Below are 23904 nucleotides of genomic sequence, written 5' to 3'. Positions count from 1 at the left end.
CCGGCCCACCCTCCACGGACCCCCCCTCCTCCACGGGCCCCCCTGTCCACGGGCCCCCCTGTCCACGGGCGCCCCTGTCCCCGGGCCTGGGCTTGCGCCGCTTCGAGATCAGCCTGGGGGTCGCGCCCTCCTGGTCTTGTGGCGAAGCGCCGTTCTTGGGCCGTTAGGAGCTGCTGGGAAGGGCTCTGATAGGCCTACCCCTCTTCTCCACCCAGGAGATGAGAAGGAGGGCAGGCCTTTTTAATCTGGTAAGAATGTCAACCCATCTCTCCACTGCGGTAGAATCCCTGGATACATTATTTGCCCTCTCTAAAGGCAGGCTCTGAATTTGATTCAGGTTTGTAACCTTCACGGTGCCCCCACACAGGCGCTAGCACACAGCAGACGCAGAGCAGACTAAGAATGCCTTCCCTTCTTGCAGGCTTTATCACTTGACAGTTTTCCCAAAGTGTCTGGAGCCTCATAATAGCCCGGACAGCAGCTAGGACAGATGGAGGAGGAAACAGGTCAGAAGTTCAGAGACTTGGCCGAGGTTATACAACTCCGTGCAGGAGCGAGGACCAAGCTCGGTCTTGTTCTCTTAGTGCCCCTCTCACCAAATTCTGAGTCTAGTGAATGCTTTCTAAGTGAGAACCTCACATATTCTTGCATCCTTCTCAGTATCAGTGCAATGGTCTTCCCCTGTAGGTACTTCATATGTGCTAAGTGTGTTACTGATGTCCTTTACCCTCATATCCCAATTCATAGATTGGTTTCAACTTCTTGCTCTGGATACCACAACATTCTTCTAAAGAGAACTTGGCTTCTTTTATGAATTTGTCACATTTGTACAGTACCATGTTTGTTTCCTCACTCCCTTATCCCATAATTTTCTGCTGGGCAAGAGAGAGTTGAGGAAGTGATTAAGAGATGGGAAAGGGTGCCCTATCTAAGCGCCCGCCCCCCCCCCCCAAAAAAAAGGAAAAGAAAGATTCCTGTAATGACAGAGGAGAAAAATAATGACTGGATATTTATCAGTCTATGTGATAATGGCTCATGGATTGCCTTACAGCCACCTCCAGAAGATCCTCTTTAGACTCACTACTGCTATTTGAAGGTAGAAAGAAACCCTTTTTGAGATACCATCATTATTGCATATTTTTCCCTTATCCTAATAATAATATTCTCACAGTTATTTTTCTTTTCTTTGTTGATAATTCTAAAACTGAAGGACAGTAAGAATTGGAAAAAATGTAGTTCTGGTTACTAGAGAAGTTAGTGTAATATACTGCATTTCAAACTATTTGATATTAGCAATTCTGGATCAGAAGACAGACTAATTTTAAAGCTAAGACTCCAATATAATTTGGGTACTGCAGTAGAAAAATGTGCCATGACGAAAGGATTTGCATTGGTGAAGAAAATACATGCTAATGTAATGTACCTCATCAATCATCCAAGTGAAACTTGAAAATGTCACTCATCTAGATATTTTTAAATACCTTGATTTTAATACATGATTTTAACATATTTCCAAACAAGACAAATTTTACATTTTAACACTAATGATTTTGGGCCCTATCATATATACATAATCAATACAAAAAGATGTCTCAATTTTTAAAAGTAATGCTTAGGCAGTACTATTACCACTGAATGGCTTTAAATTAATTCAGGATTTTTAAAAACATTTACTGGAGACCAATTCTAATGGAGTTAAAAATGTGTTCTGTGCAATCTCATTTGTAGTAGCCACAAAATGAATAAAATACCTAGGAACCCCCTGTCCGGTGTCATATCCCCAGTGCCTGTCCCCAGATCAAGGCCTGGGCCCCTTCAGCTGTGTCTATCACAAGCACCACCAGCGTGTCTGACAAACTGCCCTACAAAGTCGCCAACATTGGCCTGGCCTCCTCGGGATGCAAAACCCTGGATATCGTGGAGAACCAGGTGCTGGCCCTGATGTGCTTGTGGGAGCTGTACTCAACACTCCAAGCCCCTGAAGGGCACCCACATTGCCAGCTGCCTCCATGTGACCCATGGATATGGCCATCCTCATTGAGACCCTCATTACCCTGGGCGCCAAGCTGCAGTGGTCCAGCTGCAACATCACCCAGGACCATGTGGCAGCTGCCATTGCCAAGGCTGGCATTCCAGTTGTTCGCCTGGAAGGGCGAAATAAAGGAGGAGGAGTAGCTGTGGTGCACCAAGCAGACGTTATACTTCAAAGACAGGCTCCTCAACATGACTCTGGATGTCGCTGGGGCCCCCACCAACCTCATCCACACAAAGTACCCACAGCTCTTGTAGGGCATTTTTTTTAAAGTTCTGCTGCAGTGCGCTTCTTTCTTCCTATCTGTCTGAGTAGCGTCTTGCCTCATCTATACTTTGTAACTGGGGGCCAGGTAAAGCACCATGCAGAGCAGGCATTGAATAGATGTTTGTAGTTACTGACAGATTCGACGTCTATTTGTCAGATATTCTAAGTGTAACCTTCCTGGAAGATAACTGCATTTACTTTGTGAATATTTTTCTAGGATTCTCACCCTTTACTGAGAGAAATCTTCTGGGTGGTCAGGAACTGTGAATCCTTGTAAATGTTTATGAAAGTCCCCATGGCTTATAGCACATTATCAAATGCAAAAATAGATGTTGAGGTACTATCATTAGCCCATTGCAAAAATGCAGCTATTAAGCAGGCAGTCCAATTGGCTTACCAATTTTCTTGAAGTGTGTGAAACAGTGAATCTTAATAGAGTTTATGCATGAAGCATTTGTGCTTTAATGGGTCCACATTTTCACTCATATCTTATTAAAATCCTTTGCCATAAGCTGCAGTTAGGAAAGTAATTATACATTAGTCAGAAAGTTAAAAACATAAAAGCCAGGTAACTGAGGTAATTGAGCAGGATGAGGTCATTTTTCCTCTAGCACCAAATGGGTACCGCGGGTAAAAACTGTAACACTTGATCTCTTCCATGGGACTTAGAAAGAGATAAATGTTGACATTTGTTTTAACTTTTAAATAAAATATTTTATGGTAAAAATTATTACTAAATAGTAAGTTATTGTTTTAAAATGAAACATTTGTCACTATGCTTTTTGTGCAACCATAAAGTTTAAAATTCTAATTCTAAAATGGAAAATAATATAAAAATTCAACTCTGCATCTGAAACAAAAGAATAATCTTTTCTTAACTGATAATTTCTGTGAATTGTGGTGGTATCATGATGACACCTTTTGGTGTGGAGCCTATTAAATTATTATCAACACTTTCATATTTTAGAGGACACTAATGTACCAATGTATTAAATCTTTTTGTTGTGTCATCTGTGTGCTTTTCAGTTGGAAAGTATTGTGGTATATTTGCATTCATGTATATGCTCAAATTAATTAGCATACACAGTAGTGCAAACTTGGTTTGAAAAGTCGCAGACATAAAGACAGCCTTACTGGAAGTCTGAGTGTGCAGGCAGCATGTCTACAGAGAAAAAGCGTGTTTTCATTTTAACAAGTTTTTCCACTTTGGAGCTGAATGGTCTACAAAGATTTACATGGATTGCCAATTCAGTGATCCAAATCAATGAAGGTTGACAATAGCAAGCCTCATGGATTAGTCTTCCCACACATCATTGTACTTGCAGCAGGCAGACATTCTATGCTTTAGTTACCCAGAACCTGAAGAAGCTTGACCTGGAGAAACAACTGAAGGGAAAGAGGAAGGGGCACTATACGGAGATAGAGCTAGAGATATATGCCCTTTTTCTATATCTCAGACACTATGCTAGGTGCTTTAAATATTAGCTTATTTAATCCTTACAATAGCTCTTAGAGTAGAATTGTTATCCTTCTCCCTTGACAGATGATGAAACTGAAGTTCTTCAAAAAGATTAACCTATGCAAGGTCACACAGAAAATAGTGATGGATCTAGGATTAAAGCCCATGTCTGCCTGATTCGTTCATGCATCCACTCATGTGTTCATTTGACAAGCACTTATTGTGTGTCTATTGTGCTTGGTGAGGAAATACAATAGTGCACAAGAATTACATCGTTCCTACTCTCATGAGAGTTTCCAGCCATCTAAAGAAATAATTACAAAGGTTATATTATATGCTTTCCACCATACCTAACTACTGATACATTTATTTAAGGCTAGGTACTTATTCTTTTAAGATTAGTGGAAATTAAAAGATAAAAGTATATTAAGGAAGACCATAATCTGAAAAGTCTACGTTAGTACCCAAACCAAACCTATGAAAGTACTCCTGCTTACTATAAACATCTGTGAACAGTGCGTCTTGATTTTCCCTTTTAAAATGTATTTTTGATTTATTATCATTAGGTATTAAACCAATTAATAGCTGATGAGCAGTTATTATTAATACATTATTATTCGCATTTGTAAATATCAATCATTTTAAAAGTACTTCAATGTGTGCTTTTATTTGCTCTTTATATGAACCCTGCCCAAACCTAATTTTTTTTGGATCTTGATTAGAATTCTTTAGTCTTTTGGATCCTAGCTTCTTTGTGCTCATAGAAAATTGTGGTTTTGTTTTCATTTTCTTTGAAAACTTAATAGACATTTAATTAATCTCTCCTGCCAAACACTGTGGAGAAATAAAATGATTGAAAAAGCTCAGTTCTTTGCTCTTAAAAGAGCTAGATAGGGGCAACAGATATAGATGAAAAACATAAGAGAAGGAGTATCTTAGAAAGTTTTGGGTGGAGGGAATGCTATACCTGAGATAAACATGGAATTCACCAGAATCAAGAATCCAATCACTTCATGATGTTCCACCATTGTGGTGAATGTTAGATCTGGGGTCATGGAAGCAATCAGGATAGAAAGCCAGTATTAAGTCCCAGAGGTACCTTATCTAGAGTAAACAAAAGTAGGGAGGCAAAGATGGAATTTTTCACTTTTCCTGTGTCTCTTTTCTAAACAGGTATATTTCTTAATAGCTAACAAGCACAATGGAAAACTCAGGGAAAGCAAATAAAAAGGATACACATGATGGGCCACCAAAAGAAGTTAAATTGCCTACCAGTGAAGCACTTCTAGACTATCAGTAAGTTTTTATTCTGAAATCCAAAAGTTGCCATAGATAAAGGGCAGTCATTGTTAAGGCTCATATAACTCCAAATGCAAACAATGCATGCAGCAGCTGCCAAAAGAATAGAGGTGGATTTGGAGGCCTAATGGCACTCTTGTGCTATGCACATATTTTTAAAGGTTTTTGAAACTTTGAACATAACATAGTCCAAGTAGTAGCTACAACTACTTGGACTATGTTATGAAATGAAATGAGAGCTGCTATGAAACAGCTTTCATTAATGTAGTATTGGCTCCCTCCGTTGTTTATTGGTTACTCTCACCTATGCATACAACAGCTTGCTACCTTACCTCTTAAAATACAACACAGAATGGTTAGTTTGCATTTATAGAGTAGAAGAGGCCGGGTGTGGTGGCTCACGCCTGTAATCCCGGCACTTTGGGAGGCCAAAGTGGGTGGATCACCTGAGGTTGGGAGTTCAAGACCAGCCTGACCAACATGGTGAAACCAGGTCTCCACTAAAAATCCAAAAATTAGTCAGGCATGGTGGTGCGTGCCTGTAATCGCAGCTACTCGGGAGACTGAGGCAGAAGAATTGCTCAAACCCAGGAGGCAGAGGTTGCAGTGAGCCAAGATCATGCCACTGCACTCCAGCCTGGGCAACAGAGCAAGATTCCATTGAGACTCCATCTCAAAAAAAAAAGAGAGAGAGAGAGTAGAAGAGAAAATTTCCCTTTATGTGACCCTTTATTTCTTAGACATTCTGACTTACATTATTCCTAAATGGCTACATATCAAATCCAAATGATTTACAGAAAATTCTTTTTAATAATAATAAATTTTTATAATGTCTCAATCCTAGGAGCTGGAGACAAAACCATAGGTAACATTTATTCTATGTTTATGTTTTATTCCAACAAATAGCTCCTTGAGGGTCTGTGAACCTTAGCTTTTGGCACGAGGTAGGTGTTTTAATGTGTAATTCTTAGAGAATTAATAGATAAGTGCTAGTCTTTTCTTACATAAGGCTGAAATGTACTTCATTCATGTACTCATTCAATAAGCACTTGAGTGTTTACCAAGTGCAAGTCAAGTGCTGGGTACTGGAGTGTAGCAGCAGGACTACATGGTCCCTGCCTTGATGAAGCATGGGAGACAGACAATAAACCACGAATTTGAGCTTTTAAGAAAGTGACAGGATGGTGTGGTGGCTGATGCCTGTAATCCCAGCCCTTTGAGAGGCGAAGTCGGGTGGATGAGCCCAGGAGTTTGAGATCAGCCTGAGTAACATGATGAAAACGCATCTCTACAAAATAAAAATTAGTCCCTGCTATTTAGGAGGTGGAGATGGGAGGATCGCCTGAGCCCAGGCAGGTCAAGGTTACAGTGAGCCATGATTGTGTCACTGCACTCCAGCCTTGGTGACAGAGAGGGGCCCTGTCTCAAAACAAACAAACAAACAAAAAACCCATGGCTATAACAAAGGTACTATGAAAGAAAACTGTAGGTTGCTGTTTAACAGCGTAACTAAAGGACTTGACCTAGTCAGAGTAGTTAGGAAAAGCTTGTTTGAGAAAGCTTTGAGCTGATTTCTGGAAAAGGAACAGGCATTATGGAGACACAGAACAGTGGAGAGCATGACTTATGGAAGACAGGAGGGTGGGAAAGAGCTTATCAGACTGGGAACTGAGAGAAGGGAGGGTGAGGGAGGCAGGGCAAGAGCAGACACTGGTGATTTAGGCAAGGATCAGATCAAGAAGAACACTTAAGTTTTTATTAGAGGAGTATAAGGTTGAAAATGGAGAGCCCATAATGCTAGTGACTAGGTCTTTGTTTAAGAGAGTTGTCATTGTTGTTTAAAGACAGAGTCTCAGTCTCTCACCCAGGCTGGAGTGTAGTAGCCTGATTATAGCTCATTGCAGTATCAAACTCCTGGGCTCAAGTGTTCCTCCTGCCTCAGATTCCTGAGTAGCTGGGATGACAGGCATTTACCACCATGCCTAGCTAATTTTTAAATTTTGGGTAGAGCTGGGTCTCAAAATCCTGGCCTCAAGCGATCCACCTGCCTCAGCCTCCCAAAGTGCTGGGATTTCAGGCATGAGCCACCTCACCTGGCCAAGAAAGATTTTCGATTTTAAAATCTAAAGGAAGGATTTATTCTAAAATGTACCATAAAAAATGTATGGTGTTCTTAACAACATTCAGGGAAAATCTATCTCCTTCGGAGACCCCAATATATTCGTATATACTTTTTAGGATGCAGTGAGTGAAGGGATCAGAACACCAAGAGAGAAGAGGCTTTCATCTGTTTCCTTTTACTTTCTGCTTGAAGTAACATTAATAACTAGATACTATTCATACTCATTTCTCAACATAACTGAAAACTTCCTTCATCTCATCTTAGGAGAAGTGGACAAAAAGCCAGACTCTATGAATGCAACCTGGTCTCTAATTTGCTCCCATGGTGTAACTGGTGGCATCCAGTTAACAGCTGTTTCTCTCTCTTTTGGGTCAACCAGAAACCAGTCTTTCCCCTCTTTAACAAAGGTTTACAAAGAGGCATACATTTAAAAATTATCATGATCCAGTGCATAACGGACATCTCATACCCTTGTTCTTTTGTATTTGTTAAAACTAAGTAAATAATCTCATGGACTGGAACAGCCACGGTCTTCTGTACCATGCTCTACTGATGACAGTTTATGCATTCCATGTATTCCTCGGTGACAGAACTGTTGTCACATGACAAATAGCCAACACACTCCCTCTCACCATCAGAGGAAGGATTGTCCAGGACTTCCCTGGCAGCCTCTTATATCTCTGTCAGCTCCTAACAAATCAATGAGCATGTAGTAGTTAGTTAATTCATGGTTTTTGAGCACCTGACCTTTTTTCAAATTTATCCCAAGAAAAGAAAGTCATGAACTTCTATGGTGGTTTGTGAAGAGCTGATACTACCAATGTTCAGTCTATAAAATTATTGTCTCTGAATAATGATGGTTTTTATTTTCTCCTTTATACTTGTCTTGCCCCCAGTTTTCTATAATAAGTATGAATATAGATATAGAAATAGGTGACAATATGGTCGTGAGTGAAAAAATGGAGATTATGATATAGATTTTTTGAAAGTCAAGTTTATTTCGATCAGTGATTGTTTGTTTTTGAGACAAGAGTCTCGCTCTGTCACCCAGGCGGGAGTGCAGTGGCATGATCGCGGCTCACTACAACCCCCGCCTCCCGGGTTCAAGCAATTCTCCCACCTCAGCCTCCCCAGTAGCTGGATTACAGGCATGCGCCACCACACCCGGCTAATTTTTTGTATTTTTAGTAGAGATAGGGTTTTGCCATGTTGGCCAGGCTGGTCTTGAACTCCTGATCTCAGGAGATCCTCCTGCCTTGGCCTCCCAAAGTGCTGGGATTACAGGTGTTAGCCATGTTTGTTTATTTTTATAAATACAGAGTCTCCCTATGTTGACTAGGCTGGTCTCAAACTCCTGGGCTCAGGTGATCAGCCCACCTCAACCTCCCAAAATGCTAGGATTACAGGCGTGAGCCACTGTGCCCAGCCCAGATTTGTGTTTTTATATGGATAAGGCAGTTAGAATATTTGAAGTGAAGGAAAAAATATGGTGGGTCATTTGTGTTTGTCTCTCCCTCAACAAACTGTGAGCTCCTTGAAGACTATTCTTTACTCCTCTCTCTACCTCGAGTATCTAGCACAGCCTTATAGTATGAGCTCAGAATTTCTTTGTTGAGTAAATGTTGTTGAATCTTGTCTGAAAGCAAAATCACACTCATCGAAACAAATACAATGTTATTTTTGCCTGTTGATACAGGAAACAAATTTTTAAACTCGGTGATGAAATGTCCACCAATAAACAAGCTCTTTCTTACCCACTCTTGAGTATAAATTGTTCAAATATTCTGAAAACATCTGCAACAAAGCAATCCTGCCCTTTTATCAGGTAATTTCGTGGATATAGGAAGTCTTTCCCAGAACATAGGTCATGAACTTCTATGGTTGTTTATGAAGAACTGATACTGTCAATACTAAATCTATGAAGTGATCATCTCTAAGTAATGGTAGTTTTTATTTTCTCCTTTATACTTGTTGTCTCCCAGTTTTCTACAATGAATATGGATAGATATATAAAAACATGTGAATATGGTTATGGGTTTAAAGAACAAAACACAAAAATATAGGTTTTTTTGGAATTCAAATGTATTTGTTTTCCTTCCCAGAATTTTCAATGAAATTGCATGATTGAAGGGAACATTGACACATTACTAACATTTTAACAATATAGAGAGTGGGAGAAAGATGACATATTGTCTTACTAACAATTTAATATCACTGTGCTTTAGAATTGTACCATATCCTTTTCAAACTGCTTTAATGTATATTGGTGTATTATCACCCCACTTGCTTCAGCACCTAGTATGACATGTCAGATTCTAGGTGGGAGACTAGATGGGGGAGATATTAAAAAGGAAAAAGTGTTTAAGGAACAATGATGCTTGAAGTCCCCATAAAGCGTTGAGTTCTGAAGTTAAGCTTCATCTGCTTCCTGGTAAAACATACCTCTTCGTGAAGCCAGAGAAGGCTGAAGTTGATTTCAAAGAGAGGCTCAGCTAAATTAGACCCATAGCTACCATGAGCTCCACAAGAGGGCCAGTGAAGCTGCCAAAACATTTAGGGCATCTCAGAATTCCCCTCTGAGGCCTGCTGCTGCCACTCACATCATCCTGAACTGCTCACTCCACAAATGGAGAAGAGACAAAGCCCGAGGCCATTCGCTCCTAAATGCTCTGAGGGAGGGGTGGTGGGCTTAAGTGTGGGGTTGCCAGATGTAACAAATAGAAATAAAGCATGCCCAATTAAATATGAGTTTCAGATAAACAGCAAATAATTTTTTTAGTATAAATATGACCCATGCAATGGGGTTGGGGCTGAACGTGGTCTCCAGCCCAATCATTGCATGCCCAGTCATCACCAACGGAAGCTCTCAGCTGCACCCAGGGAATTGGTCTATTAACGAGCCCATCTGTAGACTCAGTTTAACCAAAGAAGACCACATCTTGAGATTCATTTGCCTGCTCTACCCATGTAAAGAAATAGTATTACTATATTTATAATTGCAGAAATTATATGAGTAATTTGGACATTTGCATAGGTTCTTTTCCGATAATTTTCATTTATAATACTTTTTTTAATCTCCTGAAAAATGGGAGGTAGAGAAGGCACTCCTTCAAAATCTTTGAACAAATGTAAGCTTTAGGTAAGAAGTCAAAGATGAGCCAAGCGTGGTGGTGCACATCTGTAACTCCATCTACTTGGGAGGCTAAGGCTGGAGGATTCCTTGAGCCCAGGAGTTCAAGCCCAGCCTGGGCAGCATAGAGCCTTATTTTCTTATTATTTTGTGGAGCCTGCCCTATCTACTATAGTAGTTCCCTCCATTTATGGTCCTTCTTATATCCTGTTATTTTTCCCCATGGTATTTATCATAATGTGTAAACAATATGTTTCAATATGTTTATGTGTTTACTCCTTATCATCCAGTAAAAGGTACTCCTTGAAGGCAAGGATCATGAAGGGTTGTTCAAAATTATCTCTGTAGGCCAGGCACAGTGGCTCACACCTGTAATCCTAGCACTTTGGGAGGCTGAGGCAGGTGGATCACTTGAGGCCAGGAGTTCAAGGCCAGCCTGGCCAACATGGTGAAACCTCATCTCTGCAAAAAATTCAAAAATTAGCTGGGTGTGGTGGCATGTGCCTGTAATCCCAGTTACTGGGGAGGCTGAGGTGGGACAATCACTTGAACTTGGGAGTGGGAGGTTGCAGTGAGCCGAGATCATGCCACTGCACTCCAGCCTAGATGACAGAGCAAGACTCTGTTAAAAAAACAAACAAACAAAAAAAAACTATATAATGCCTAAAACCATGCTGGGCACCTTTCCGCTCTTTAAATCTACATTATATGTATGACTGTTTGAAAGGGAATATTGGTCCATTTAAATTGCAGAATTTTGTAACTGAAAAGGAAGTATAGAGTTCATCTCCATCAATCCTCTTATTTCTGGAGGTTAAATATCCTTAGAGAACTGGAAAATCAGCTCTAAAATTCAAGTTCCATAGTATCCAAACAGAGCAGTTTTTGACCAGTAAAGGATTTTTTTTTTAATGTTGCATTTTCTCATTATTGGGAAAGAAAGAGCCTAGTTTTTCTCTCTACTGAGTATACAATGTTACAAATATAATTGATGTTTAGGGGAAAGGGCTAAGGATATAAGGTTTAATTCAACTGAAATTTACTAAGCATTTACTTTATGCTAGAAACATTCACATATGATTTCTTATTTTAATCCTTATGATAATATGCAGAGCTAGGTATTGTTATCCCATTTGACAGCTTGGACATTTAGGCCCAGGGAATTGACTTGCCTGAGATCATGTAGACAAGAAGTGGTAAGGGCAAGATTTGAAACCAGAGTTTCTCATTCTTTAACTACTCTTGCTCTACTACAGAGGTACTATATTTCTGTTTTTGTTTTATTTTGGTTTTAATTGAGCCAAAGGGTTTAGGTAACACATTTCTGTTGCCTTATTTTGATCTCAGATTTAAAGTTATAAGATTTATTAGATCATAGTGATATAAGATATACTATAAATTTTTAAAAATTATTTTATTTATTTACTTTGAGACTGGATCTCACTCTGTCGTGCAGGCTGGAGTGCAGTGGCATGATCTTGGTTCACTGCAACCTCTGCCTCCCGGGTTCAAACGATTCTCATGCCTCAGCCTCCCGAGTAGCTGTGACTACAGGCATTCACCTCCACACCTGGCTAATTTTTGTATTTTTAGTAGAGATAGGGTTTTGCCATGTTGGCCAGCCGGGTCTGGAACTCCTGTCCTCAAGAGATCCACCTGCTGGCCAGGTACGGTGGCCCACACCTGTAACCCCAGCACTTTGAGAGCCCAAAGCGGGCAGATCACTCTATTTCTCTACGAAAAATAGAAAAATTAGCCGGGCATGGTGGCGGGCACGTATAATCCCAGTTACTCGGGAGGCTGAGGCAGGAGAATCACTTGAGCCCAGGAGGCAGAGGTTGCAGTGAGCCGAAATCATGCAACTGCACTCCAGTCTGGGCAACAGAGTGAAACTCTGTCTCAAAAACAAACAGATAAACAAAACCAGATCCACCTGCCTCAGCCTCCCAGAGTGCTGGGATTACAGGTGTGAGCCACCATGCCCAGCCCATTTTTAAAGAGATATACTAAACCCCTCAAATAGCTATCAAATAGCCTATAAGGAAGTCTTTCTGCACTGTTCTATCTCTCTTTCATACCTTACAGCCACTCAACAAATACTTGTTGAGTGTTAAAGAAATGTATTTGTGCCAGGAAAGAAGTTTTTATTATTTGTAGACGAGATAGCACACTAATGAACTTGAACCAATAGGCATACCTAGTTTACCTTAGTATTTCAAGCAGGTGAGCTTGCCCTTATAAATTCTTAGCTTTGTTTGTCATTTTTGTCTGAATGTTTTTAGAATTCTAGAAAGCATGTTTTCTGTTTGCCCTCTCCTAGTTTTCCTTTAGGCTAAATTATTTATAAACAATTAGAAAGTATAAAATTACAAATATAAAACATGAACAGAGATTTTTTTCAAAAAAAAAAAAAAACAACCTTGAAGTTATCTCTACAATATATATTTTAGTGAGTAAAATAGATTCAGAACCATTCAGGAGAGGTTTTTATCCCTAAATGTGTTTTCATAATACTTTTAATAATTCACTTCAAATACTTTAAAATTTTTTTCTTATTTCCTAAGATAAATGACTCTAACACATTTTATCTTTGTTGATTCTCAGATGTCAAATAAAGGAAAATGCAGTGGAGCGATTTATGTTTCAAATAAAGACACTTAGGGAAAAAAACCAAAAATACCATGAAAGAGTGAGTATAAAATTTAGAACCTATATATAGTTGTTAAACATTTACACTCAGACTTTAAAAACTTGTGGATTATGGTGAAATATACTGTAGGAAATTATCTTCTTCAAAGCTTGGAATTGATTTATTTACAATCTATTTCAGTTTCTTTGTACAGGTGAGGCAGGTGGGTACTGCTGTTGCCATTATATTAGTTATAATGTCAGTGGAAATTGGGTTGAATTATGTTATTTAGACCCTGAAGACACTGAATCTTATGTTCAAAATTTTAAAGCTTTGAAACTACATTTGTCTTTTGACTTTTTATTTAACCAAACTATAAAACATTGGTTCTCCATTTTAAATCTGTCTTTTTTCTTTCAGATTTTCAGAGAGTAAGCATATGTAAATACCATCTGAAAAGCACAATCTCAGTTGTTAAAATTATTAATTGCATATTTAAGATGATATACTGTTTTTAGAAAATCAGATTAAAATCAATATCAAAAAGGTGCTATATATGACTATCGGGACTAAAGATCAACAGAAATAAAGTTTGGAAGCAATCAATGATAATTAACACAATTTATCCCTCAAGGTATCTTATGAATGAAGAAATACTGAGGGTGCCCCCTTTTAACACATTTATTTTACATGGGCCCTGAAACTTCCACAGTTAACTGTTTTATTTTGGCTTCTGTCTAAAAAGAATATATCTACAAATTTTAATAGAGTCTGGAGTCAGAGACCTGAGTTTGCATCCTGACTGTACAGCTTACTGCTGATGTCATTTTGGCCAGATTTGGTATGAGCCTCAATTTCACTCTTCTAAAATGGGGATTCCTGTCTCCCCTACAGGGCTAATTTGTTTGTTCATTCAGTAAATATTTAGTGGACAAGACAAGCCAGTAATATAACTGTGACTCTGACACTGTCACAATTCTCAAGGTTCATTCACTTGTAATAGGGACTAAAACAGAAGCTCAGTTTGGCCTGGTGCCTGAATGCAGGCTCCACATGAGATCCAGAGCACTAAAGAGAAGTGAGTCCCATCAAGGCACCCATGCACATCCTCCAGTGATCAGCACGGGGACTTGTAGATCAGGACTCAGTTGTGGAAAGTACAACAAATCAGGACTGAGTAATCATTTTCCCCTTAGCCCATCATTTAGAGCCAGAAATAGTTAAACTTCTTGTTTCCATGAGGACTGGCTCAAGAATGCACATTAGTGGACCCAGCAGTGAGTAGCAAGGAGAGGTAGATTCTAACTATAACTCTGTAACTGAACATCATCCATTTCTTTCCTTTTATGTTGTTATTGCTATAATTTAAACCACAATTTCTTACTCATCCTTCCCTCAAAGTATATTCTCCACAGTGCAACCAGAATTACCTTTTGAATATTGTAAACCAGGTCCATTCTTTCATTCCTACTATTCCACCACAACTGCTCTAGCAAAAGTTATTAATGACCAATTTGACAGGCCCAATAGATTCTTTTTAGTCCTTACTTTACCTCTCATCTCTTAACATCCTTCAGTGGCTTCCTATTGCACAGAGAATAAAACCTATCGTCTTCACTAAAGTCTTCAGGGTCCTTCAAAATCTAACCCCTGTTCACCTCTCAAACCTTGTCTCCAGCTGCTGGTGGAGGATTTTTTGCTCCTTAGCTCAGCTAGGTCTGGGTTCTTGATTCACAGCCAGGAAGAAGTAGGCATGCAGACATGCGAAGAATGAGCAAGGCAGGAAATTTTACTGAGTGATGAAACAGCTTTTAGCAGGGAGGGGATGCAGGGGTGGTCCCCCTACGCAAAGGCAGGAGGGTTCCCAATATGGCTGAGCCCAGGGCTTTTTATGGGTTCAGGGTAGAGAGTGTGTGCTGATTGGTTTCTGAGTATACAAAAAAGGTTAAGGTGGGCACAATAGTGTAGAAAACCAATTAGGAAAGGGTAGGTATATGTAAAACAGGTGAAGGATGAAGACCAATCAGAGGAAAGCACGCCAAACAGGAAGGTGTGTTCTCAATCTGGTTGGAGGATTTACCCAAGTTTCCAGCTTGAAGGTTGGATTTCACAGGGGACAGGCCCCAGCTGCCTAGGCATTTGTCTGCCTCCTGCCTGTATCACTTCTCCACCTTTTACCACCTCTTATTTGAAATCTTGAAAAACCAATCTATTTATTTATGCCTTTACTCATGCTGTTTCCTCTTCCTGGAATGCTTTTTTCTTGGCTAGCTCCTTTTCATTCCGCCAACCTAAGTTGGAATATTGTGTAAAATTATATCTCCATTATTAAATTGCAAGCTTTTTAGGCAGCAGCAATTCAGTGTTACTTCTTTGTTTCTCCGGAAGAGTCCAGCTTGAGTAGGTGTTCAATAAATATTTGTTGAGTTAATTCATGCTAACACTAGTAAAAGGAAAAATGTTTTGAGGTCATAGATATTTAACATGACTCATGTTTTCTCTTCAGTTATTCCAAAATCAGAAATGCCCCTCTTCTTTTCCACACATCATCTCTTCCTATGTATATTTAGTTCTGTTTGGATTATCACCTCATTTATTACCTTTCTTTCTCTCAGTATGCATTCATTGCTCCAGCTACCTCATTAGCTGTTCCATAGTTCACTCTGTCTACTTCCATACTCTCCATTCATTCTTTCATTCCTACTATTCCACCACAACTGCTCTAGCAAAAGTTATTAATGACCAATTTGCCAGATCCAATAGACTCTTTTTAGTCCTTACTTTACCTCTCATCTCTTCAGCAGCCACTCCCTTTATCTTAAAACCCTTTTCTCCTTTGGGTTCCAGGACCTCACTCTATCTTAACTTTTCTCCTACCTCTCTGAACATTTCTTCTCATTTTTGATTTACTGCTCTTTGCCTAGACACATCCCTTAATTATCACATTTACCAGAGTTCTGATCTCAACCCTTTTCTCTCACTCTAATTCTTTTTTGGGGTCATCTCACTTAACACTATGGCTTCAAATAACCATCTATTTGTTAATAATTTTCATATCTGTATGTCGCTACAAAAAATTGTAAAAAGTAGCCAGGTGCCGTGGTGTGCACCTGTAGTCCCACCTACCCAGGGGGCTGAGGCAGGAAGATGCTTGAGCCCAGGAGTTTGAGGTTACAGTGAGCTATGACCATGCCACTGCACTCCAGCTTGGGTAACAGACTAAGATCCTGTCTCTAAAAACGTAAAAATTAAACAAAATTTTTTTTTAATTTTGTAAATGAAAACCATCACATGCTTCAAAAGAATAGTCATTGTGTTAAATATTTGATCTAGGAGAACTGGATTTATTTTAAGAAGTATTGTGCCAAGTGTGGAAAGAAAAGTAAGTCTTTGTACATTATATACATTTATTTGTCACTTGTATGTAGTGGTTTTAAAATTATCACTATCTGTGGATTTTTTTTTTGCCTGTATATAATGGTAAATATTTTTGAGCTGGGATTGAATTTAGAGGCTATTGTTGTCTTACTAAAATTAACATAAGTAAAATCATATATCTTTACTTAGGATTCAAAACATACCTGATAAAGGAATTTTCTACTTCTACAAAAATAAGTGCAGAAGTCCATATTTAGAAAAAGTATTAGCAGTGCAATAGTTTGGCAAGTGATATTTCCATTACTATTATTCAAGTTCCTATATTTCATTTTAAAATAACATGTCAAACTAAAATAATTCAATTTATTTATAAGCAAATAAAACATGAATCTATTTCATTCCAGAAAACAGAATATCTGAGAATTGGTTAAAGAGTAGTAAATTATTTATTTTTCAGTTGTTAATATTCATTGGCCTTCATTTTTTAGTTAAACTTCATTTTGAAATAAGTATAGATTAACTTAGTTATAAAAATGTTATAAAAATGAGAGAAAGGTCCTATGTACCTATTACCTAGTTTCTCATAACATATTACAGAATCACAGTACAATATTATAACTAGGATATTGACAAGATTAACATGGAAAGTCAAGATACAGAAGATTTCCATCACCACAAGTATCCCTCATGTGATCCTTTATAGCCACTCACTCCCCTCCCAGTTCTGCCCCCTCATTAGACGCTGGCAATCATTAATCTGTTCTCCATTATTATAATGTTACTTCAGGCATGTTATACAAATGGAATCATACAATAAGTAACCCTTTGGTACTGGCTTTTTAAAATTCAGCATAATTCCCTGGAGGTATATCCAGGTTGTTGTGTATGTTATCAGTTAGTTTCTTTGCATTGCTGGCTAGTAACGTGGTGTGGATGTACCAGAGTTTGTTTAACCATTCACCTGGAGAACATCTGGGTTGTTTCCAGTTATTGGATATTTTACATAAAGCTAATATAAACATTAATGGACAGGTATTTGTATGAACAAAAGTTTTCATTTCTTTGGAATAAATGCCCAGGAGTTCAATTGCTGGGTAGTATGATAGTGTTAGTTTTTAAAGAAACTGTTGAACTACTTTCCAAACTGGCTGTACCTTTTACATTCCCACCATCATATATGACAGAGCCAGTTTCTCCTAATCCTCTCCAGAATTTAGTGATGTCACTATGCACTATTTTATGTTAGCCTTTTGGTAGGTGTGTAGTAATATCTCAGTATGGTTTTAATTTGCATTTCCCTAATGGATAATGACATTGAATATCTTTTCATGTGCTTGTTTGTCTTTTGCTCATTTTATAATTAGACTTGTTGTACTCTTGAGCTTTACATATATATATAAAATCTTCTAAAACCAATCCTTCCTTGGATATGTTATTTGCAAATATTTTCTCCTAGTCTGTAGTTTGTCTTTCATCCTCATAAAAGGGTAACAGAGTAAAAGTTTTTAATTTTAATGAAGTCCAGTTTATCAATTGTTCCTTTTATAGATTATGCTTTCAGTGTCAAGTTTTCAAACTCTTTGCCTAGCCCTAAATCCCAAAGATTTTCTCCTACGTTTTATTCTAAAATTTTTGTAGTTTCACCTTTTACGTTTAAATCATGGTCCATTTGGAGTTAGCTTGTGTATAAGGTGTGAGGCTTAGATCAAGATTCTTCTTTTTTTTTTTTTACTTGCAGCTGTCCAGTTGCATCTGCACTATTAGTTGATAAACCTATCTTTCCTGCATTGAATTGCTTTCACACCTTTGTCAAAAATCAGTTCAACATTGAATAGGCATTTCTCCAAAGAAGACATACAAATGGCTAACAAGCACAAGAAAAGATGCTCAACATAGTTATTTGAGAAATGCCAATAAAAACCACAATGAGGTACCACTTTGCAGATACTAGAATGGCTGTAACCAAAGTGGTGATGAAGATGTGGAAAAATTGGAACGCTCATACATTGCTGGTGGGAATGTAAAATTGTTCAGCTACTTTGGAAAACAATTTGACGGTTCCTCAAAAAGGCATATAGGATTACCATGTGACCCTGTAATTCTACTCCCAAAAGAATGAAAAACAAGTATTCGAGTACATGTTACATGCATTCTGATAGCATCAGTTATTAGACATTTTACGTAAAGCTAATATAAACATTAATGGACAGGTATTTGTATGAACAAAAGTTTCCATTTCTTTGGAATAAATGCCCAGCCAAACTGAAAAAGCCCAAAGGTGTTCATTATCAACAGATGAATGGATAAGCCAATTGTGGTATATACATACAATGGTATATTATGTAGTCATAAAAAGCAATGAAGTACTGATACGTGCTACAATGTGGATGAACATCCAAAATATGCTGAGTAAAATATACCAGACACAAAAGGTCAGCATGTTGTATGATTCCATTTATTCCAATATCCAGAATAGATAAATTCATACAGACAGAACAGATTGCTGGTTGCCAAGGGCTGGGGGAAAGGGATGAGAGGGAGAGACTGCCTAATGGCTAAGGAGTTTTACTTTGGAATGCTGGAAATGTTTTGGAACTAGATAGAGGTGGCAGTTCTACAACACTATAAATGTACTAAATGCCAATGAATTGTTCAATTTAAAATAAATATTTAAATTTTAGCAGAATTTTTAAAAAAACAGTTGGAGATTTCTGTGGACCTTTTTTTATTATTATACTTTAATTTCTAGGGTACATGTGCACAACGTGCAGGTTTGTTACACATGTATACATGTGCCATGTTGATGTGCTGCACCCATTACATTAGGTATATCTCCTAATGCTATCCCTCCCCCGTCCCTCTACCCCACAAGAGGCCCCTGTGTGATGTTCCCCATCCTGTGTCCAAATGTTCTCATTGTTCAATTCCCACCTATGAGTGAGAACATGTGGTGTTTGGTTTTCTGTCCCTGCAATAGTTTGCTTAGAATGATGGTTTCCAGTTTCATCCATTTCCCTACAAAGGACATGAACTCATCCGTTTTTATGGCTGCATAGTATTCCATGGTGTATATGTGCCACATTTTCTTAATCCAGTCTATCATTGATGGACATTTCAGTTGGTTCCAAGTCTTTGCTATTGGGAATAGTGCCGCAATAAACGTACGTGTGCATGTGTCTTTATAGCAGCATGATTTATAAGCCTTTGGGTATATACCCAGTCATGGATTGCTGGGTCAAATGGTATTTCTAGTTCTAGATCCTTGAGGAATCGCCACACTGTCTTCCACAATGGTTGAACCAGTTTACAGTCCCACCAACAGTGTAAAAGTGTTCCTATTTCTCCACATCCTCTCCAGCACCTGCTGTTTCCTACCTTTTTAATGATCGCCATTCTGACTGGTGTGAGATGGTATCTCATTGTGGTTTTGGTTTGCATTTATCTGAGGGCCAGTGATGATGAGCATTTTTTCATGTGTCTGTTGGCTGCATAAATGTCTTCTTTTGAGAAGTGTCTGTTCATATCCTTTGCCCACTTTTTGATGGGGTCATTTGATTTTTCCTTGTAAATTTGTTTAAGTTCTTTGTAGATTCGGGATATTAGCCCTTTGTCAGATGGGTAGATTGCAAAAATTTTCTCCCATTCTGTAGGTTGCCTTTTCACTCTGATGGTAGTTTCTTTTGCTGTGCAGAAGCTCTTTAGTTTAATTAGATCCCATTTGTCAATTTCAGCTTTTGTTGCCATTGCTTTTGGTGTTTCAGACATGAAGTCTTTGCCCATGCCTATGTCCTGAATGGTACTGCCTAGGTTGTCTTCTAGGGTTTCTATGGTTTTAGGTCTAACATTTAAGTCTTTAATCCATCGTGAATTAATTTTTGTGTAAGGTGTAAGGAAGGGATCCAGTTTCAGTTTTCTACATATGGCTAGCCAGTTTTCCCAGCACCATTTATGAAATAGGGAATCCTTTCCCCATTTCTTGTTTCTCTCAGGTTTGTCAAAGATCAGATGATTGTAGATGTGTGGTATTATTTCTGAGGGCTCTGTTCTGTTCCATTGGACTACATCTCTGTTTTCGTACCAGTACCATGCTGTTTTGGTTACTGTAGCCTTGTAGTATAGTTTGAAGTCAGGCAGCGTGATGCCTCCAGCTTTGTTCTTTTCCTTAGGATTGTCTTGGCAATGTGGGCTCTTTTTTGATTCCATATGAACTTTAAAGTAGTTTTTTCCAATTCTGTGAAGAAAGTCATTGGTAGCTTGATGGGGATGGCATTGAATCTATAAATTACCTTGGGCAGTATGACCATTTTCACGATATAGATTCTTCCTATCCAAGAGCATGGAATGTTCTTCCATTTGTTTGTGTCCTCTTTTATTTCGTTGAGCAGTGGTTTGTAGTTCTCCTTGAAGAGGTCCTTCACATCCCTTGTAAGTTGTATTCCTAGGTATTTCATTCTCTTTGAAGCAATTGTGAATGGGAGTTCACTCATGATTTGGCTCTCTGTTTGTCTGTTATTGGTATATAGGAATGCCTGTGATTTTTGCACATTGGTTTTGTATCCTGAGACTTTGCTGAAGTTGCTTATGAGCTTAAGGAGATTTTGGGCTGAGAAAATGTAGTTTTCTAAATATACAATCGTGTCATCTGCAAACAGGGACAGTTTGACTTCCTCTTTTCCTAATTGAATACCCTTTATTTCTATCTCCTGCCTGATTGCCCTGGCCAGAACTTCCAACACTATGTTGAATAGGAGTGGTGAGAAAGGGCATCCTTGTCCCAAAAACCCAAAGGGAATGCTTCCAGTTTTTGCCCCTTCAATATGATATTGGCTGTGGGTCTGTCATAAATAGCTCTTATTATTTTGAGATATGTCCCATGAACACCTAATTTATTGAGAGTTTTTAGCATGAAGGTTGTGAAATTTTGTGGAAGGCCTTTTCTGCATCTATTGAGATATACATGTTGTTTTTGTCTTTGGTTCTGTTTATATGATGGATTACGTTGATTGATTTGTGTATGTTGAAGCAGCCTTGCATCCCAAGGATGAAGCCAACTTGATCGTGGTGGATAAGCTTTTTGATGTGCTGCTGGATTCGGTTTGCCAGTATTTTATTGAGGATTTTTGCATCGATGTTCATCAGGGATATTGGTCTAAAATTCTCTTTTTTTGTTGTGTCTCTACCAGACTTTGGTATCAGGATGATGCTGGTCTCATAAAATGACTTAGGGAGGATTCCCTCTTGTTCTATTGATTGGAATACTTTCAGAAGGAATAGTACCAGCTCCTCTTTGAACCTCTGGTAGAAAGAATTCGGCTGTGAATCTGTCTGGTCTTGGACTTTTATTGGTTGGTAGGCTATTAATTATTTGCCTCTATTTCAGAGCCTGATATTGGTCTATTCAGGGATTCAGCTTCTTCCTGGCTTAGTCTTGGGAGTGTGTGTCCAGGAATTTATCCATTTCTTCTAGATTTTCTAGTTTATTTGCATAGAGGTGTTTATAGTATTCTCTGATGGTAGTTTCTATTTCTGTGGGATCGGTGGTGATATCCCCTTTATCATTTTTTATTGTGTCTATTTGATTCTTCTCTTTTTTCTTCTTCATTAGTCTTGCTAGTGGTTTATCTATTTTGTTGATCTTTTCAAAATCCAGCTCCTGGATTCATTGATTTTTTAAAGGGTTTTTTGTGTCTCTATCTCCTTCAGTTCTGCTCTGATCTTAGTTATTTCTTGCCTTCTAGCTTTTGAATGTGTTTGCTCCTGCTTCTCTAGTTCTTTTAATTGTGATGTTAGGGTGTCGGTTTTAGATCTTTCCTGCTTTCTCTTGTGGGCATTTAGTGCTATAAATTTCCCTCTATACACTGTTTTAAATGTGTCCCAGAGATTCTGGTATGTTGTGTCTTTGTTCTCATTGGTTTCAAAGAACATCTTTATTTCTGCCTTCATTTTGGTACGTACCCAGTAGTCATTCAGGAGCAGGTTGTTCAGTTTCCATGTCATACAGCGGTTTTGAGTGAGTTTCTTAATCCTGAGTTCTAGTTTAATTGCACTGTGGTCTGACAGACAGTTTGTTATAATTTCTGTTCTTTTACATTTACTGAGGACTGCTTTACTTCCAGCTATGTGGTCAATTTTGGAATAAGTGTGACGTGGTGCTGCGAAGAATGTATATTCTGTTGATTTGGGGTAGAGAGTTCTGTAGATGTCTGTTAGGTCCACTTGGTGCAGAGGTAATTTCAATTCCTGGATATCCTTGTTAACTTTCTGTCTCGTTGATCTGTCTAATGTTAACAGTGGGGTGTTAAAGTCTCCCATTATTATTGTGTGGGAGTCTAAGTCTCTTTGTAGGTCTCTAAGGACTTGCTTTATGAATCTGGGTGCTCCTGTATTGGGTGCATATATACTTAGAATAGTTAGCTCTTCTTGTTGAATTGATTCCTTCACCATTATGTAATGGCCTTCTTTGTCTCTCTCTGTTTTATCAGAGATTAGGATTGCAACCCCCTCTTTTTGTTTTCCATTTGCTTGGTAGATCTTTCTCCATCCCTTTATTTTGAGCCTATGTGTGTCTCTGCACGTGAGATGGGTCTCCTATATAAAGCACACTGATGGGTCTTGAATCTTTATCCAATTTGCCAGTCTGTGTCTTTTGATTGGAGCATTTAGCCCATTTACATTTAAGGTTAACATTGTTATGTGTGAGTCTGATCCTGTCATTATGATGTTAGCTGGTTATTTTGCTCGTTAGTTGCTGCAGTTTCTTCCTAGCATCGATGGCCTCTATAATTTGGCATATTTTTGCAGTGGCTGGTACTGGTTGTTCCTTTCCATGTTTAGTGCTTCCTTCAGGAGCTCTTGTAAGACAGACCTGGTGGTGACAAAATCTCTAAGCATTTGCTTGTCTGTAAAGGATTTTATTTCGCCTTCACTTGTGAAGCCTAGTTTGGCTGGATATGAAATTCTGGGTTGGAAATTCTTTTCTTTAAGAATGTTGAATATTGGCCCCCACTCTCTCTGGCTTATAGAGTTTCTGCCGAGAGATCCACTATTATCTGATGGGCTTCCCTTTGTGGGTAATCCGACCTTTCTCTCTGGCTGCCCTTTACATTTTTTCCTTCATTTCAACTTTGGTGAATCTGACAATTATGTGTCTTGTAGTTGCTCTTCTCAAGGAGTATCTTTGTGGCGCTCTCTGTATTTCCTGAATTTGAATGTTGGCCTGCCTTGCTAGGTTAGGGAAGTTCTCCTGGATAATATCCTAAAGAGTGTTTTCCAACTCGGTTCCATTCTCCCCGTCACTTTCAGGTACACCAATCAGATGTAGATTTGGTCTTTTCACATAGTCCCATATTTCTTGGAGGCTTTGTTTGTTTCTTTTTACTCTTTTTTCTCTAAACTTCTCTTCTTGCTTCAATTCATTCATTTGATCTTCAATCACCAATACCCTTTCTTCCAGTTGATTGAATCGGCTACTGAAGCTTGTGCATGCATCACGTAGTTCTCATGCCATGGTTTTCAGCTCCATCAGGTCATTTAAGGTCTTTTTTACACTCTTTGTTCTAGTTAGCCATTTGTCTATTCTTTTTTCAAG

At 38.6% G+C, this 23904-nt stretch overlaps 1 protein-coding gene across 6 annotated transcripts in view; it reads left to right on the top strand.

The window, feature by feature from the left end:
• Positions 1 to 121: 121 nt before the first annotated feature.
• The window catches only part of CCDC83 (coiled-coil domain containing 83), a 71530-nt gene continuing 47747 nt past the window's right edge, over positions 122 to 23904 (top strand). Inside the window, exons 1-3 of one of the 6 annotated variants that reach the window (XM_003910504.5) lie at positions 122 to 248; positions 4932 to 5054; positions 12914 to 12998. In XM_003910504.5, coding sequence (XP_003910553.2) covers positions 4960 to 5054; positions 12914 to 12998 — 180 coding nt within the window. In that variant the 5' untranslated portion in view covers positions 122 to 248; positions 4932 to 4959. Of the gene's footprint in view, positions 338 to 4931; positions 5055 to 5963; positions 6002 to 12913; positions 12999 to 23904 lie in introns of those variants that run through there. The other 5 variants (XM_017949261.3, XM_009187051.4, XM_003910503.5 and 2 more) reach the window with 5 other exon arrangements.

Source organism: Papio anubis, chromosome 12 (assembly GCF_008728515.1).
Source record: "Papio anubis isolate 15944 chromosome 12, Panubis1.0, whole genome shotgun sequence".
In the NCBI taxonomy this organism is placed as follows: domain Eukaryota; kingdom Metazoa; phylum Chordata; class Mammalia; order Primates; family Cercopithecidae; genus Papio; species Papio anubis.
The sequence above is the reverse complement of the archived record's forward strand: the minus strand, read 5'-3'. Positions and strand labels throughout refer to the sequence as shown.